Raw genomic sequence first — 18512 nt, forward strand, 5'->3', positions numbered from 1 at the left:
ACTTTCAGCCTGTATTAATTTACGCACTTAATGCTATAATTTATGTTACAATTCAATGGTCAACATATCCTGTTCGGTCTCTCTTCAATGTTTCACTTAAGTTAAATCAGTTTATTGCGTTATGTTCTATTTTGATTTTATGATTTTTAGAATTTATTCATTTGCCTTCAGACTTGCCGTGACTCCAGACTGGTCTCTGTTGGTGCCTCCATCAGAATGCATTGGTAAAGGATGTGTTGTTGGGTTAGGCTGTGTCGAGTCGTGTTTCCTGTGCCAAACTACAACTTCTATAAAAACTTTTGATGATCCAGACCTGGCACCACTGCTACTCTTTCTTCAGTATTTGACTCAGCTTGAGGTAACACAATTTATTTCCTTGGTATTGCAAATGCAGTTAGATGTAGATAATTTTATTAATAGGAAAAGGATGATAGAAACTAACCTTTCACTCCTCTTGATATATAACGTACTTGCACTGCTTCATGTAAATCATTCGCAGAAGGTTAATCAGATTGTGAAAGTACTATTTTCCTCCATGTATTTATAGTTATCTTGATACTCAGAAGTATGAATATGACCTGGCGAGAGCTGTAAGGAAAAAAAAAATAATTGTGGGGGAGGGGGGGGGAATATTTTGTATGATTAGCAAATGAGAGAACAGAGATTTTCCCTATTATATGCCAAATCAGTGGGACCAGATACTGTTGCACACAGTTTTTAATGTTTTTTACCTCATTGTTTTCAACTTTCTAGTTTGAGGAAAACTTAAAAAAAACTAAAATTTAAAGTATAACTCAAATATACACAACATATGCAGAAAATAACTGTTTGCTAGATAACAACATAACCATAGAAATATACAAAAGCCGTGTTATTCACCAAATGTGGTATCTGCATTTATTTCATCCAGAAACTGAGAGAAATATATTTCACAGACCAAATTTGCAAACCTGTAAAGTTAGAAGCAACAGAGATGACAGTCTAATTAATGAGTCTGCAGAAGTGTAGATGAGTCAAAGTTGCCAAACAGCAGAGGAAAAACCGATAGTGGTAGGGGGACAAAAAACAAAAATGGAAAATTTGTGAGAAAAAGGAAAACATTCTGTGGAGAGATTTTGGGGTGGGGTGGGGAGGGAGGGGAGGGCAATTAGGTAGAGAAATAAGGAAGGAAATAAAATATAGTAAATGCAAATTGGGAGCAACAAAAAGAGGATTGGAGCATGGAAAGAATTAGGCATTGTATAATATCAGAATAACAAACACATTGCTATAGTCCACATAGAATGTACTTGCCGGTAGATGCGCAGCCAACAGGGCATGCATGGGGAGAGCGATTGTAGGGGAAATGCCGAGCGCTGGAGGGGAAGTGTCATTCTAAGCTGAAGCCTATGCTCACATTTTTTGTAAATATTAAGCGGTGCCCCTCCATGTCCACACTTACACGGTGACCATTCAAAAAGATCACTGTCATCTATGCTTTTGTTAGTATCTAAAAAGAATTTCACCGAAGATGCAGCAGCTTATTTTTGTCTGGCTTGTTAACCATTTGTAACTTTCAGAGAAGTGCCATGAGTGGTGAACTTTTGAGTAGAGCCAGCATAGCACTCCGGTTGCTATGTTAAAATATTTGCTTTTTCCCAAAACACAGCAGAGTTTCACACAGTCTCACCTCACTAACATGTTGTGCAGACAAAATTGTGAGAGAATTCAGAAACAGTGGTTTATTAAGTTTATTAAGTGAGCAACTGAGGAAAAGTAAGGTCAGTAACTTATGAAAAACCATATCCTCGGTACAAAGAAGCATGTAATGTCTTCACATACGTTGTTCCAAAACCCACAGCATTTCTCATTTAATCAGTTACCAATGGCCCTTAAAAATTACGTTCTTTCATTGAAAAAGTCTGTAGTTATTGAAACAACATGGTAGATAACAAAGTTTTACATAATAATGATATGGTAAAATACTCTCCTCTATGCATGCTATCATTTGCCAAAATCTCATTTCGATACCTGAAACCATTTATCAAATATGAAGAATGTTGTGGACATTTCGCTCTGGCTTTATCGCTGGCGCAGAACGATAACAAATGAGTGTGCTACATTAGATCAGTTTTCTAGAGACTGGTGGCAGATGGACCTCCACCCAAGTCTAAAGAAAAATTCAGTATGTTAGCTAAATTTCATACGCAATAACGTACTATGTAATTTGCATGAAATGCAAAATCATAGCAATCTCTCTTTTTTATTGCATGCTTTTCCAAATTTTGTGCCTTGTCTTATTTCCAAGTAAATATCACAGTAACTATTACCATTAACAACTGATGGGCACATCATCCTGAATGTGACATATAAAACTATAAGGAAAGCAATTTTTTTTTTTTTAACCAAATGGTTTCTCTAATGTTGTTTGAAAAAGATTGCAGGGTGTGCGCCGCAATTCTGTCATCGCTGACCAACTGAAAGGTGGAAAATGCTTACTGGCCTCCCCTTCCAGACAAACGAATGAACTAGCCCAGCTCTTTGGATGAAAACTGTTCATTGCACGTCAAGCATCATATGCTGTGCAAGCTATACCTTTGTACAGTGCTCAATTTGTTTGATCCCCAAGATTTTTAAAACACTAGTTTGGTTGCTGCAGAATTAAAATAACTTACAGTGATAAATGAGAATTGAAAGATATTCTCTGCGAGCTTGCAGCATGACATGCTCATGCAGTTGGAAGGTTTTTGCTCTCTGGATGCAAGGCAAAATATGCACTTATATTGTTTTTTTCTGCAGTCATCATCAGTAGTGTCAATGTGGGAGAGAGTGTACCTCAATATCATAATTATATGTTTAAATGGGGAATTGAAACTACAGAAGAGGTATTTGGCCACACACAAATAATCTGAAGAAGGAAGAAATATTTTTATTGAAGTAACCTGAGTACATTTAATATAAGTTTGGACACTACTGATTTGTTGCTAATTAATCATACCATCCACAGATGTACATCACAGTACCTAGATTGTGAATCCATTTTATTGTCTTCTAGAACTGCTGTCAGTGTTTTGTGAAGTAATAAATTATAATATTGTAATTAACAAAGAGTATTACGCATGTTCAGCATAATTGTTCTACTACGACCATTGACAATATAAAATACTCTTAAATAACCACCTTGGTTGCCATTGCATAGAATACTATATTTGCCAGTTACATTCTTACATCATCTTCATTTGTATTGCAGTCACCACACCAGGACAGCAGATTCCTATACATCTTTTTCTTCTGCATCCATGAAAACTGAAGACCACAAAGCAAGAGTTCTCCTTCATGTTAGCACAAGGGATCTACCACCCTTTAAATAGTAACTAGGCCTCTTCACCATGTTGCACCTAACAAGAGTAATAAGTGCCACTTTTGTGGTGATTATCATCGGCGTAATGTCACAATGATACCTGCTTTTTATCATGTGCCACATATTAGAAAATTTATGGGAAGACTATTTTCTCCAGATGATCTTTTTTTTTTTTACACATCAAGTTCTGTAGGACCAAATTGAGGAGCAAATCTCAAAGGTCATAGAACATGTCTGTACATGAAATTACAACATAAAAGTAATAACAGATAAAAATAAAATGTTTATGAGCTCAAAAAACGTCAATCCATAAGTTTAAGTAAATGCAATCAACAATACAACAAGAATCAGCTTAATTTTTCAAGGAACTCCTCGACAGAATAGAAGGAGCGACCTATGAGAAAACTCTTCAGTTTCAATTTGAAAGCGCATGGATTACTGCTAAGATTTTTGAATTCGAGTGGTAGCTTATTGAAAATGGATGCAGCAGTATACTGCACACCTTTCTGCACAAGAGTTAAAGAAGTCCGATCCAAGTGCAGGTTCGATTTCTGTCGAGTATTAACTGAGTGAAAGCTGCTTATTTTTGGGAATAAGCTAATATTGTTAACAAGACATGACAGTAAGGAATATATATATATATATATATATATATATATATATATATATATATATTGAGAGGCCAATGTCAAAATACCCGGAATCATGAACATGGGTCGACAGGAGGTTCATGGGCTTAACACCACTTATTGCCCAAACTGCTCCTTTCTGAGCCAAAAATATCCTTTTAGAATGGGAAGAGTTATCCCAGAATATAATACCATACAACATAAGCGAATGAAAATTAGCAAAGTAGGCTATTTTCGTGTTGAATGATCACTCACTTCAGATACCATTTAAATAGTAAAAATGGCTGCATTAAGTCTCTGACCAAGATCCTGAACATGAGCTTTCCACGACAGTTTACTATCTATCTGAACACTTAGAAATTTGAGCTTATCATATGCCCATTCTTTGAAATTAAAATGTCAGGTTTTGTTGAATTGTGTGTTAGAAACTGTAAAAAGTGAGTCTTACTTTCATTTAGTGTTAGTTTATTTTCTACAAGCCGTGAACTTAGGTCATGAACTGCACTATTTGAAACCGAGCCAATGTTGCACACAACACCCTTTACTACTGTAACACTTTGGACAACTTAAAGTAGTGAAGTATGAAGTGTGTGTGTAAACTCCCACTTCCTTAACGATATGACTTAGTTGAGATTGTCAGCCAACTTTCCTTGCTGGTTAGCTTGCTGCTGCAAACTCCTTTTCTCTTCTTCTCCGAAGTATATTTGTTAGGAACAGGAGTTTCTCAAGACTCTTTCTACTTATAAAAATAAGCAGACATACGCAGTTTCTTTTGCTTCACTTAATGATGTATATTTCAAACATCAAAACTTTTACAAATCTCATTCTCCACACAAACAAACACTGTCAATTAAGTCTCTTCACGCATGCAAAGGTTAGAAACAAAGTTCATTTACACAAAAGAGAAAGTTGGCTTAAAAAACCAACTCCATTCTCATCCTGAATCTGAATACATGTCTTATCATTTCCAAGTCAAAGATGAGCATCCATTCAACAATATTCCATTCCAGATGGAAGAAAGGCAGAGTGGTTCTAGAATTTACACGGAAATTCTCGAAACACTACACTACCAAGCTAGTGTCATCAGCAAACAGAAATACTTTAGAGTTACCTGTAATAATAGAGGGCATATCATTTATATAAATAAGGAACAGGAGTGGCCCCAATACTGATCCCTGACCCCCCCCCCCCCCCCCTCACTTGACCGTACACCACTCAGACCCCACATCACAGCCATTCTCAATGTTGTGAATAACAAACTTTTGCTGCATGTTGCTGAAATAAGAGATGAACCAGTTGTGAGCTGCTCCCCATATTCCATAATGGTCCAACTTCTGGAGCAATATTTTGTGATCAACACAAACAAATGCCTTAGTTAAATCAAAAAATATGCCTAGCATTCAAAACCTTTTGTTTAACCCATCCAGTACCACACAGAGAAAAGAGAACATAGCATTTTCAGTTGTTAAACGACTTCTAAAGCAGAACTGTACATTTGATAGCAAATTGTGCGATATAAAATGATCAATTATCCTTACATACACACCCTTTTCAATAACTTTAGCAAACACTGATGGCATAAAAATGGGTCTAAAATTGTCTGCATCATTCCTTTCTCCCCTTCTGTAAAGCGGGCTTACTACTGAGTACTTCATTCAGGAAACTGACCATTCCTAAAGGAAAAATTACAAATATGACTAAATGTAGGGCTAACATGTGCAGCACCGTACTTTCAAATCCTGCTAGGCACTCCATCATAACCATGAGTGTCCTTAGTCTTCAGTGATTTAATTATTGACCCTTGTCTGTATCACAGAGGCATATTTCAGACATCAATCTCAGAATGGCATTTGTCAAGAGAGTTATATGATTCCGTGTACAAGCTAAATTTTTATTTAATTCACCAGCAATGCCCAGAAAATGATTCTTAAATATTGTACATATATCTGATTTATTAGTAACAGAAATATTTTTACTGCGAACTGATGTTACATCGTCAACCTTGTGCTGCTGACCAGACACTTCCTTCACAACTGACCATATGGTTTTAATTTTATCTTCTTAATTAGGTATCTATTTGCATACCATGTACTCTTTGCCTTCCTAATAACATTTTTAAGCACCTTACATTACTGTTTGTAATGGGCTGCTGCAGCTTGATTGTGACCACTTCTAACATTTTGATATAATTCCCGCTTTGTTCTACATGATATCCATATCCCACTAGTCAGCCACCCAGGCTGCCTATTACTGCTGGTACCCCGTTTAGAATGTTGTAATGGAAAGCAACTCTCAAAGAGCACGAGAAATGTGTTAAGGAAAGCATTATATTTATCATCTATGTTATCGGCACTACAAACATCCTGCCACTCTTGTTCCTTGACAAGGTTTAAAAAAGTCTCTGTTGCTGTTGGATTAACTTTCCTACATAGTTTGTAATTACATGTGATATTTGTTTGAGTACAAAAGCCTTTTAGTGTTAAAATTTGTGCCTCATGGTCTGAAAGGCCATTCACCCTTCTACTAACAGAATGAATAAAACTGTTGTCTATGGCTGTGCTACTGTTCCCCAGCACCCTAGTTGGAAAAAACAGTCTGCATCAGGTCATATGAATTTAGGAGCTCTGCCAACATCCTTTTTCTTGCACCATCATACAAAAAATTTATATTGAAGCCACCACATATAACTAATTTGCTAATTTCTGGTACTTCCTACAAAGTAGTCCCCAGCTCGTGGTCTCGCGGTCGCTTTCTCGCTTCCTGAGCACAGGATCACAGGTTCGATTTCCAGTGGGGTTAGGGATTTTCACCTGCCTCAAGATGACTGGGTGTTTGTGTTGTCCTCATCACGTCATCATCATTCATGAAAGTTGTGAGATTGGACTGAGGAAAGGTTGGGAATTTGTTCGGGTGCTGATACCCGTGCAGTAGAGTGCCCCACAAACCAATCATCATTATCCTACAAAGTGAATTAAGAGCCCTCTCTAGGTTGAGCAGAAATGCTCTGAAGTAAGAGTTAGGGGACCTATAATTAACAACAATTATAAGTTTAGTGTGGTGTCACCGCTAGACACCACACTTGCTAGGTGGTAACTTAAATCGGCCGCGGTCCTTAGTACATGTCGGACCCGCGTGTCGCCACTGTGTAATCGCAAACCTAGCGCCACCACATGGCAGGTCACAAGACACGGACATGACCTAGCCCCAGTTGTACGGACGACATAGCTTGCGACCAGACGTACGAAGCTTTCCTCTCAATTGCCGAGAGACAGATCGAATAGCCTTCAGCTTAGTCCCTAGCTACTACCTAGCAAGGCGCCATTTGTATCAGTGCTTATAGCTTCCTAATATTCAAGAGAGATGTATTCCAACAAGAGAATAAAAGTTAAGTAACCTATATCTACGTACTTTTCTTCTTATTCATTAATAAGTCTCATGTTCCAGAACTTCAAGCCCGTCTGCGTTAGTTTAGCGTGCACCTAGCTACCTCATTGTGTCTATGCTGTATGAGCTCGACACAACATTTAGTTTCACTAAATTTGACTGCCCCCGCACCCCATTCAAACATCTGTTCAGTGCAGTGCCGTGATATGTCTATGGACTCAAAGGGAATACTGTTTTTTTACGTGCATAGCCACTCTCCCACCCTGCAAGGAACTACTTGAAAAACAGCCAACTAATCTGTATCCTGGTAAATTGTCAAATTATTTAAGTGGTGCTCCGGCACACCAATAATTTCAGAGTTAATGTCTGTAAGCATTTCATTAACTTTATCTCTAATATCTTTTATATTTTGATGAAATATGCTAATTCCTTCTCTACTTGGAAACACTCCATCCTCTGAAGGTGAGCCCTTAGAGGGACTTCCTTTAAGGAGGTATACCTATCACCTGACTTAAATCTAAAAAAGTGCAGCTCTAACACCAACTACTACAGGAATTTTTCTATGAGTGATCCTCCCACCACCACCACCACCACCACCACTACCACCACCACCACTCCCCACTACACTGTCACCTGTAAGCTTTGCCAGCCTCCCCTTCCCATACCTATTGAGGTGCAGGCCATGCCTAGTGAAACCCGATCTACTGATAGACCCAACTGGCACCACTGAAATGTGACCCATGCCCTCTGCCATCAGTGCCCTCTCCAGCTCCATGTTAACGCACCTAACAGCCGCGTTAAGATGAGGCCGATCATGACGCTGAAACAGTTGCACGAAATACGCATTAGTGCTACCAGTTTGAGTAGCTATCTTTACCAGGTCACCACGTACATCCTATTCCCCATCCCTATCAAGACTGTTCCCTGCTCCACACACCATCACTACTTGATCCTCTTTTGTAAAATTACTCCATAACACCCCCGTGCTGTCAGTCATCCTGCACTAGGCTTCACAATGCTGATGACCTGGTACTCACTCCCCAACACTTCCTGCGACTGCTGGCACACACCTCTACCTAGCTGCAGAACCTCTTCTTTCTGTAAGACTTTGCAACTGTTCCCGGGTTCGATTCCCGGCGGGGTCAGGGATTTTCTCTGCCTCGTGATGGCTGGGTGTTGTGTGCTGTCCTTAGGTTAGTTAGGTTTAAGTAGTTCTAAGTTCTAGGGGACTTATGACCACAGCAGTTGAGTCCCATAGTGCTCAGAGCCATTTAGCCACTTTGCAACTGACCTAGGCCTCCTAACTGTCGAGGACTGCTGCATGTTCTCTACATCTACAGCTACAAGAGGCTCCTCTCCACTCAACTCCTCTATCAACTTATTTCTACTACAGATTCTGCATTCCCAGGAGAGGATATCGGTAGAATGCCCACTGGCTTCCCCACTGCATCACCCCCCCCCCCCCCAATGAAAATACTTTGAACAAACCCCACACCATAATCCACTACTCCCAAACCTACAACAGAGTCCACACTTGTCACCCATGGTAAAATTTTACAGTTACTGAAAGAAACTATACTATTGTTTTCATATACCAGTTGCACTGGAAGATACACCCAAAACCATTGTTTGCACTCCATTTGGACTGTAGGAATTTATGCAAATGCCATTCAGGCTGTGTAACACTGCCCAGACTTTCCAGCACTTTGTGGATGATGTAATTAGAGACTTAGAATTGTGTTACATCTGCATTGATGACCTGCTTGTAATTTTGTCTAAAGAGGCAGAGCATCTAGCACACCTACAGCAACTGCTCGCTAGCCTACAAGAACGTGGTTTACTGATTAACCCACAAAAATGTGTCTTCAGATTAATGGAAGTAAACTTGTTAGGATACCTTATCAGTGCACAGGGAATCTTGCCTCCTCAAGAGAGTGGAAGCTTTTTCTCAGTATAGATGAAGCTATTTCTCAGTTTCCCCAGCCCACTACAATAAGAGAATTATGATGTTTCTTGGGATTCACAAACTTTTATCGACATTTTGTGCTCAATTAGGCATTGTTAGCAGCACCTGTCAATGAAATGTAAATGGGATGTCTCAACCTGGAGATTCACTGCAGTGGACTGATGAAAACAAAGCATCCTTGGGAAAAGTAAATGCTGTTATTGCAGAGGCCGCATTGTTAGCTAACACTTTTCCTGAGACACCTTTCTGAGTTATGGTAGATGCAGCATCAGATGCAGTTGGAGTCATGTTACAATAATGTTTGCAAAACATCTGGCAACCTCTAGCTTTCTTCAGCAAGGCAAAGCAAAGGAACCACTACACGCCATTCTGTCCCGTCGACCTGTCTTAGTCAGTTGATTCAATACAATATCACTTCACTGTCACAACTTAATCAATGTTGTAGGGTCATATGACAAATTACTTTGTAAATTGTTTGAGAATTCATACATTTTGTTTTAAAAAGTGAATGCTACTATGTACTTTCTACAAGTTTCACTAAGAAAAAAAAGTCTTATTGTAATGACAGGAACCTAGGCAGATGCGCTTAGTGCTGTAAAGTGGACCACTTACAGCAATACACTAATCCAGTGTTCCACCAGAGCGTTCACCAGGCATCACCATCCACCTGAGTGTCAGTGCCCAGACTATTACCATAACCAGGGACTCTTTGGCTTGCGACACCACAACAAACCTATTTGGTGCAAATAAATATTGGCTGCTCGGCCAGGCTGGGCATGAGTTGAAAAAAGTGAGTCATCAAATTGTCAGCCGTCAGTATTGGCTTCCACCATGAGGTCACTGAGTTCTGATGTCATTCCAACATCTGCTGCCAGATGGACTGAGGATCATACTGACATTATCCTAGCTAATGAGCCACTGGGCCACTCACCAACATCAGTGGAGACTAGACAGCTGGTAGTCCAGGATTCACTCCTCGGATATCTGTGTCGTTGCTTGCCACGGCTGGATGCGACTGAGCTTCCTGCAGTCAGTGGGCAGTGACAGGCTGCTACAACAACCTGTTGAGCATCCACTGTATTTGAGTTCTACAATTAGAAAAGGCTTGCTTCTCTTTTTCATGATTAAGTGTTTCATGAAAAAATGAATGTTCTTTAAAGCAGTAATTTTCCACTATTAGCTAGAAATCGACATTCTCAAATTAATCTTTCCAAAGTTACTGAATGATGTTTTCATGAACAAATGCAGAAATTACATGTAAGTTGATACGTGACTTTCTTTACCAAACTGTCCAGTAACCGATGTAAAACCCAAAATATAAAGGCAAATCTAATGGGAGTAGTTAATCTCCACTCACTGGTAAAAGAAATATGTGTCAGTGCCCCATGAACCATGGGCCTTGCCATTGGTGGGGAGGCTGGTGTGTCTCAGCGATATAGATAGCCGTATCGTAGGTATCTGTTGAGAGGCCAGACAGATGTTTGGTTCCTGAAGAGAGACAGCAGCCTTTTCAGTGGTTGGGGGCAACAGTCTGGATGATTGACTGATCTGGCCTTGTAACAAAGCAAGGGGAAACTACAGCTGTAATTTTTCCCGATGACATACAGCTTTACTGTATGGTTAAATGATGGAGTCTGCTGGGGTTAAATATTCTGGAGGTAAAATAATCCCCCATTTGGATCTCCGGGCAGGAACTACTCAAGAGGATGTCATTATCAGGAGAAACAAAACTGGTGTTCTACGGATTGGAGTGTGGAATGTCAGATCCCTTAATCGGGTAGGTAGGTTAGAAAATTTAAAAAGGGTAATGGATAGGTTAAAGTTAGATGTAGTGGGAATTAGTGAAATTCGGTAGCAGGAGGAACAGGACTTCTGCTCAGGTGAATACAGGGTTATAAATACAAAATCAAATAGGGGTAATGCAGCAGTGGGTTTAATAATGAATAAAGAAACAGGAGCGCGCGTAAGCTGCAATGAACAGCATAGTGAACGCATTATTGTAGCCAAGTCAGCCACAAAGCCCACGCATACCACAGTAGTGCAAGTTTATATGCCAACTACCTCTGCAGATGACAAAGAGATTGAAGAAATGTATTATGCGATAAAAGAAATTATTCAGATAGTGAAGGGAGACGGAAAATTAATAGTAATGGGGGACTGGAATTCGATAGTAGGAAAAGGAAGAGAAGGAAAAGTATTAGGTGAATAAGGAATGGGGGTAAGGAATGGCTTAAAAATCATGAAAGAAGGTTTTATAAGTGGAAGAGGCCTGGAGATATTGGAAGGTTTCAGATAGACTATATAATGGTAAGACAGAGATTTAGGAACCAGGGGCAGATGTGGACTCCAACCACAATCTATTGGTTATGAACCCTAGACCAAAACTGAAGGAACTGCAGAAAGGTGGGAATTTAAGGAGATGGGACCCGGATGAACTGAAAGAATCAGAGGTTGTAGTGAGTTTCAGAGAGATCATTCGAGAACAGTTGACAAGAACAGGGGAAAGAAATACAGTAGGAGAAGAATGGGTAGCTTTGAGAGATGAAATAGTGAAGACGGCAGAGAATCAAGTAGATAAAAAGACGAGGGCTAGTAGAAATCTTTGGGTAACAGAAGATATACTGAATTTAATTGATGAAAGGCGAAAATATAAAAATGCAAACGGCTGAAAAATGAGATCGACAAGATGTGCAAAATGGCCAAGCAGGGATGGTGAGAGGACAAATGTAAGGATGTAGAGGCATATATCACTAGGGGTTAGACAGATACTGCCTACAGAAAGAGAACCACTTGTATGAATATCAAGAACTCAGATGGACAACCAGTTCTAAGCAAAGAAGGGAAAGCAGAAAGGTGGAAGAAGTATATAGAGGGTCTATACAAGGGCAATATACTTGAGGACAATATTATGGAAATGGAAGACGACATATGTGAAGATGAAATGGGAGATATGATACTGCGTGAAGAATTCGCCAGAGCACTGAAAGACCTAAGTCGAAACCACACCCTGGGAGTAGACAACATTCCATTACAATTACTGATAGCCATGGGAGAGCCAACCATAAGAAAACTCTACCGTCTGGTGAGCAAGATGTATGAGACAGGATAAATACCCTCAGACTTCAAAAAGAATGTAATAATTCCAATCCCAAAGAAAGCAGGTGTTGACAGATGTGAAAGTTACCGAACTATCGATTTAATAAGTGACAGCTGCAAAATACTAACATGAATTCTTTACAGACAAATGGAAAAATTAGTAGAAACCGACCTCAGGTAAGATCAGTTTGGATTCTGTAGAAATGTTGGAACATGTGAGACAATACTGACCCTATGACTTATCTTAGAAGAGAAATTAAGGTAAGGCAAACCTTCGTTTGTAGAATTTGTAGGCTTAGAGAAAGCTTTTGACAATGTTGACTGGAATACTCTCTTTGAAATTCTGAAGGTGGCAGGGGTCAAATACAGGAAATGAAAGGCTGTTTGTAATTTGTACAGAAACCAGATGGCAGTTATAAGAGTCAAGGGACATGAAAGGGAAGCAGTGGTTGGGAAGGGAGTGAGAGGGTTGTAGCCTATTCCCGATGTTATTCAATCTCTATATTGAGCAATCAGTAAAGGAAACAAAGGAAAAATTCGTAGTAGGAATTAAAATTCATGGAGAAGAAATAAAAACTTTGAGGTTTACCAATGACATTGTAATTCAATCAGAGACAGCAAATGACCTGGAAGAGCAGTTCAACGAAATGGACAGCATCTTGAAAGGAGGATATAAGATGAACATTAATAAAGCAAAATGAGGATAATGGAATGTAGCCATATTAAATCAGATGATGCTGAGGGAATTAAATTAGGAAATGAGTAGACGAGGTTTGTTATTTGGGGAGCAAAATAACTGATGATGGTCAAAGTAAAGAGAATATAAAATGTGGAATGGCAGTGGCAAGGAAAAAGTTTCTGAAGAAGAGAACTTTGTTAACATCCAGTTTAGCTTTAAGCATCAGGAAGTCCTTTATGAAAGTATTTGTATGGAGTGTAGCTATCTATGGAAATGACTCATGGACGATAAATAGTATAGACAAGAAGAGAATAGAAACTTTTGAAGTACGGTGCTACTGAAAAGTGCTTAAGATTAGGTGGGTAGATCACGTAACTAATGAGGAGGTACTGAATAGAATTGGGGAGAAGAGCAATTTGTGGCACAACTAGACTAGAAGGAGGAGTCAGTTGATAGGACATGTTCTAAGGCATCAAGGGATCACCAGTTTAATAGTGGAGGGCAGTGTGGAGGGTAAAATTCATAGAGGAAGACCAAGAGATGAATACACAAAGCAGTTTCAGAAGGATGTAGGTTGCAGTAGGTACTTGGAGACGAAGAATTTGGACAGGATAGAGTAGCATGGAGATCTGCATCAACCAGTCTCTGGACTTGAAGACCACAGCAACAACCAATGATTGCCAGTGCTTAACTAAGATAGAATACAATTCCCAATTTGAATTGCATGTATTTTTAAATAAGAAGCCTCTGTGATAACAAGATGACCTTAACTGTAAGCAAGACGATGTGCTCTGGGTCAGAATCCAGGATGGGAGAGCTGCCATGGCATTATTTGGAGAAGGTAGCAGATACTCACAAGTGCAAACGGCAGTCGTTTAGGATGGGCCATGGTTTGAGGCAAGCCACCTTGGGCAACGGACACACTAAAGTCACAATACAGTTTGCATCTTCAGGACGTGTCAGGAAGATGAATTATATTTTTAATGAGCTTTATGTGGTAGTAGGTGCATGCTGTTTTTGGTAGAATTCCAGAAGAGTGCTATTGTGGATGGAATGGTAGAAAGAATTCATACAAAGACCACTAAAGATAACGTTTGAGAGTGGAATGGGGAAAAGCAGACTTTAGGACACCTTTAGAGAGTGTGACACACTGCCACCAAGCTCAGCCCTACAAGGCAAGACAAGATAAGATGATGATTGGAAACTGCTACTATTGGCTAACCTAAATAGTTTAGAAGTTGGAGTGAGACACATGGCTGTACTTAAAGAGGTCCACTCTCATTGGCTGACACACAAACATATATCGAGAAAGGGAGAGAACAGGACGCAGTTTTGCAGCATCAGGTATTACAAATTTTATTACGGGTTAACCACCTGAAATGAGAGGAAGCGAAGAATTTTTATTTTTTTAAATTTTTTTAAAGCTTCGTACTGGTCACCACTTTGAATAATTATCACTCAGCCAATTAAAATATTGTGATGCCAGAAAAATGCAGAGACTCTATTTTTCCTTGTAGGAAGCAAGTGAAAGCAAATCACTCTTCATCCAGGCACCTTCTTGGGCAATCTTCTGATTTCAGCATCTTGATGAATGGGCACCTTCTGACAGACTTCACTTACATACTTATTCTACCCAACCTATTTGAATTTAGACACAGATGCAGATATTTGGTACAGAGCCAACGATTGATTTTACAGCCGTTTCAGCCACCACCTTAACATTAATAAAATGAGGTCTAGCTGCAACATTGAGGTGACGTGTAGCAAAAGCAGAGTCTTTTTTTTTGTGAGATTAGGTAACTCGGATCTTCCTTCTGAAGAAGTGTTTGTAGTTAAATGTTCAATGAGCTCTCAACTCAGGCTGTAAGTGCAAATGCATATCAATCTGTAGCCCTTTCTGTCTTTAAACACTAATCCTTCTGCAATCATGTTGTGACTAATCCAAATATAATTGTTTATCCTGGTATGTGTTCATTGAATCACATTCCAGAGGCCTTGCCAAGGCATTAGCTTATCATTGTCAATGATTGTCAAACTATTTCTTTTGCATTTGATGTAATAAATGGTGTTAATTGTGGTCCTTGTTTAACTTTGCAGATAATGAATTACTTGATCACTATTTTTTAGGGCAACTGTTTTAATTATGTCAGATGTACAGGGCCATTTTTATGTATCCAGTTAGAATTAGCAGACAATTATCGAGCCTTTCCCTGCAACTGAACTACTAACAAAGAAAGACTACCCTTTTTCCAGTTATTTATGGGTTGCAGCAAATATTTCTGGGCTAGCTCTGTGTAGAGAGCGGAGTTAGATAGTTGAAATCCAGCTGATTAACTGACAGACAATGGATACGCAATGATACAGTGACAAATACTGGAAGCAAACCAAACCTCCAGTGGAAAGAAAGAAATTTGCACATTGCACTGCATCATGTGGAATTTATGCCTTGTGGTGTGTGTTATCCTTGTGCAAGTTTGATCATATTCTCACATTTATCATTATTGTTACAGAAACAATACAATTCACTACATTTTATGAGTGCAGTGTAAACACTCCAATTCTTTGTGCTATCTCAGTAGTACAGACAAATGATGGATATAGGTATTTCTTGCAGTTTTACAACTAGGCATTGCAATTAACCACTTTTGCTGTGTTGAACAAATAAATTGTAATGTTGCGTGACACTCTCATCTGCGTCATTACTAGAAGCAGTTGGCTGTTTTGGATTTGCTTTTACACACTGAGATATTTATGTACTTTGTTTGGCATACTATTAATATGGTACAGAGGTGGTGTCAATGAAGAAATCATATCGTGGTATCTTGGTTATTGTAAGGTATCATTAAAAGAATCACCAAATATGTTTCACATTCTACATATGTTTGTACATGTAACTTTCAAGTTGTTATTTAGTTCTTGTATCATCTATTGAATCACATGCTATCTGATAGTGTTCTAAGAACATGTAAAGCACTCTGCAGAAGAGTGGATAAGGTCCAGAATGGAATTTTCACTCTGCAGCGGAGTGTTCACTGATATTAAACTTCCTGACAGATTAAAACTGTGTGCTAGACTGAGACTTGGCCCGGCTGCAGGGACAGGTTGTGAGTCTTGCTTGGGCAGCTCAGTTGGTAGAGTACTTGCCCGTGAAAAGCAAAGGTCCTAAATTTGAGGCTCTGTCCGGCATGCACTTTTAATCTGCCCAGAAGTTTATGCGGCTAAGGTGATTGTAAAGGGGTTTGTTTCATATTTATGTTCATTTGTAGCTGTGAGGTCTAGCAAGCCATACTGTATACAGACATCTAGTGTGAAATATATTCTAATGGAATTGAATACCTCGTGCAGAATCATTAGACACATGGAATTGTCCTGGTCAATAATAGAAAGACCAGTTAAATTTTCTAATTGGTTCCTTAAATTGCTGCTAAAATACTTTTTTATTAATTTCTTCTTTGTCATAGGCCATATTTGGATGCCTGCAAATTGCGTATATCAGATTGCTTCTCCTTTTAGGTAGCCATGAGAGTGCTGCATCACACAATTTTTTTGTTTGTGTTTCCAGTGCCTTCCCTTGCCATGATACACATTCTATGTGGTCTTCAGATTTATGAGCTAGTGCAGGGAAAACTACTTGTGAGCACTTTTAGCTCTACAGTTAGGCATTTTTCCTCTGTGTGAATACATACAATTGACAATTGCATAGAATACTGCAGTCAGGCTCTTGTGTTCCCTTTCCCAGCTTTCTTCCTGGGCTTCTTAGTCTTGCCTATATTTCTACAAAAGGGGCAGTCCAGGGAAAATATGTACCAGAGAAAGCGCTGCGTGCGTGCGCTTGCTAGCTCGTAAAAGGATTACTTCAAAACCCTAGCAAGTCTCTTCTTTTTGTGTATGCCTGTTGACATCCCAATCTTCTGCTTTTCATTGTGTGGTCTCCTATAATCCAAAATATTTAGTTTCTGAAAGGTGTACTTTATAAGTCTGCTTGAATTAGCACTTGTTTTAGTCTGTGTGATAATAGAATGATTCATGTTAGTTTACCGAAAATTGGTATTATTTTGCAGGGACCCATGTGGAGACAAATAAGAGGTCAAGGTTTAGCATATAGTTACAGCATAATACCGAGGCCACATGAGGGACTTCTGCATCTGACACTTTATCGAGCCACTAATTGCATTGCGGCATATAAAGAAGCAAAAAGTATTGTTGTGAGTTATACTTATTTCCTTAAGCCTTGCTAATTATATTGTGAAATGTTTGTCTGGTATGGAATGTGAAACTGTGAATCGGTACACTTGAAGACTATAGCTATCAAATCATTTGTTCTATGCACAGGGAAGAACACTTTTAATCAGTTTATAATGTTACAATGTGGTCTGCTTTAGCAGTTGCCTATGTGTGTAATATTACTGTATTGTGAAAAAATTCAGAAAACAAATTTTATAGCAATACATTTAATGCGTAGTTTGTAATTTTCTGTCAATAAATATGAGTTTGTATATCATTTTTTAATTTTGTGCAGGATTCTCATCTAGGTAAAGATGTCAAATGGGATCAGACATTGTTTGATTCAGCAAAAAGTTCCCTAATTTTTGAAATTATAGAACGTGAGAAGAGTGTGGGAGATGTGGTAACGCAGTCTCTACTATCATATTTTAAAGGTGTTGATCAGAACTACAATAGGTGAGAATCACAAGCTATGCACAGATATAATCAATATTTCTAATATGATGTACTAGCTTCATGTTGTTGTAGTTGTTGTTACTGTTCAGTTCAATGATTGTTTTATCAGGCATCTAGTGCAGCTCATATCGCAAGTCACCGTTGAGGACTTGACACAAATTGGTCCCAAATATGTAGCTCAACTCTTCGATCCAGAGAAATCTAAAACAACTCTTGTGTGTCATCCTACAAAATCAGAGGAAATTTCATTGGGATTTAAAGCGTAAGTTCACGTTGTCTTAACAACATGTATCATAATCTTAGCACAAAATAGGAAGTAGTAGAGAGTAGCATGACCATTTGGAAGACTAACTATTTAAAATAAATCATGGTATTGTGTCCCTGACACTAACTGTTTTGCTGGGATTGATTACAGTATTTTTTTCCTCTTCATTTCTTTTTTGTAAATGTGTGAACTGAGACTCCATACTGTGTCCTTATTTTATTATTGCTTGAGCTGTAACAGAACTTGTGTTAATGTTGATGTGAGAGGTAAGACTTTTTAGGTTAAATATCTCATGCAGATAAAATGCTTTGAAAGAGGTCCAGGTAAATTAAGTGCCTCATATAACAGAACTTGTTTGAGTAACTATATTGTTGTATATCAGGATGTTAGAGGACTAAAAACCAAAGTTAGTGGCATTCTTATCAGTTAACATTATCTAGAATGTTGAAGGGAATTTAAGGTGTTATATCTGT

The 18512-nt window shown here is 38.8% G+C and overlaps 1 protein-coding gene across 1 annotated transcript in view; it reads left to right on the forward strand.

The window, feature by feature from the left end:
- Positions 1-18512, forward strand: part of LOC126258329 (uncharacterized protein C05D11.1-like) — a 123764-nt gene that overhangs the window by 92779 nt on the left and 12473 nt on the right. Inside the window, exons 15-18 of the mRNA XM_049955634.1 lie at positions 172-358; positions 17156-17299; positions 17614-17774; positions 17884-18036. Of these exons, the coding sequence (XP_049811591.1) occupies positions 172-358; positions 17156-17299; positions 17614-17774; positions 17884-18036 (645 nt within the window). The remainder of the gene's footprint in view (positions 1-171; positions 359-17155; positions 17300-17613; positions 17775-17883; positions 18037-18512) is intronic.

Source organism: Schistocerca nitens, chromosome 1 (assembly GCF_023898315.1).
Source record: "Schistocerca nitens isolate TAMUIC-IGC-003100 chromosome 1, iqSchNite1.1, whole genome shotgun sequence".
NCBI lineage: Eukaryota > Metazoa > Arthropoda > Insecta > Orthoptera > Acrididae > Schistocerca > Schistocerca nitens.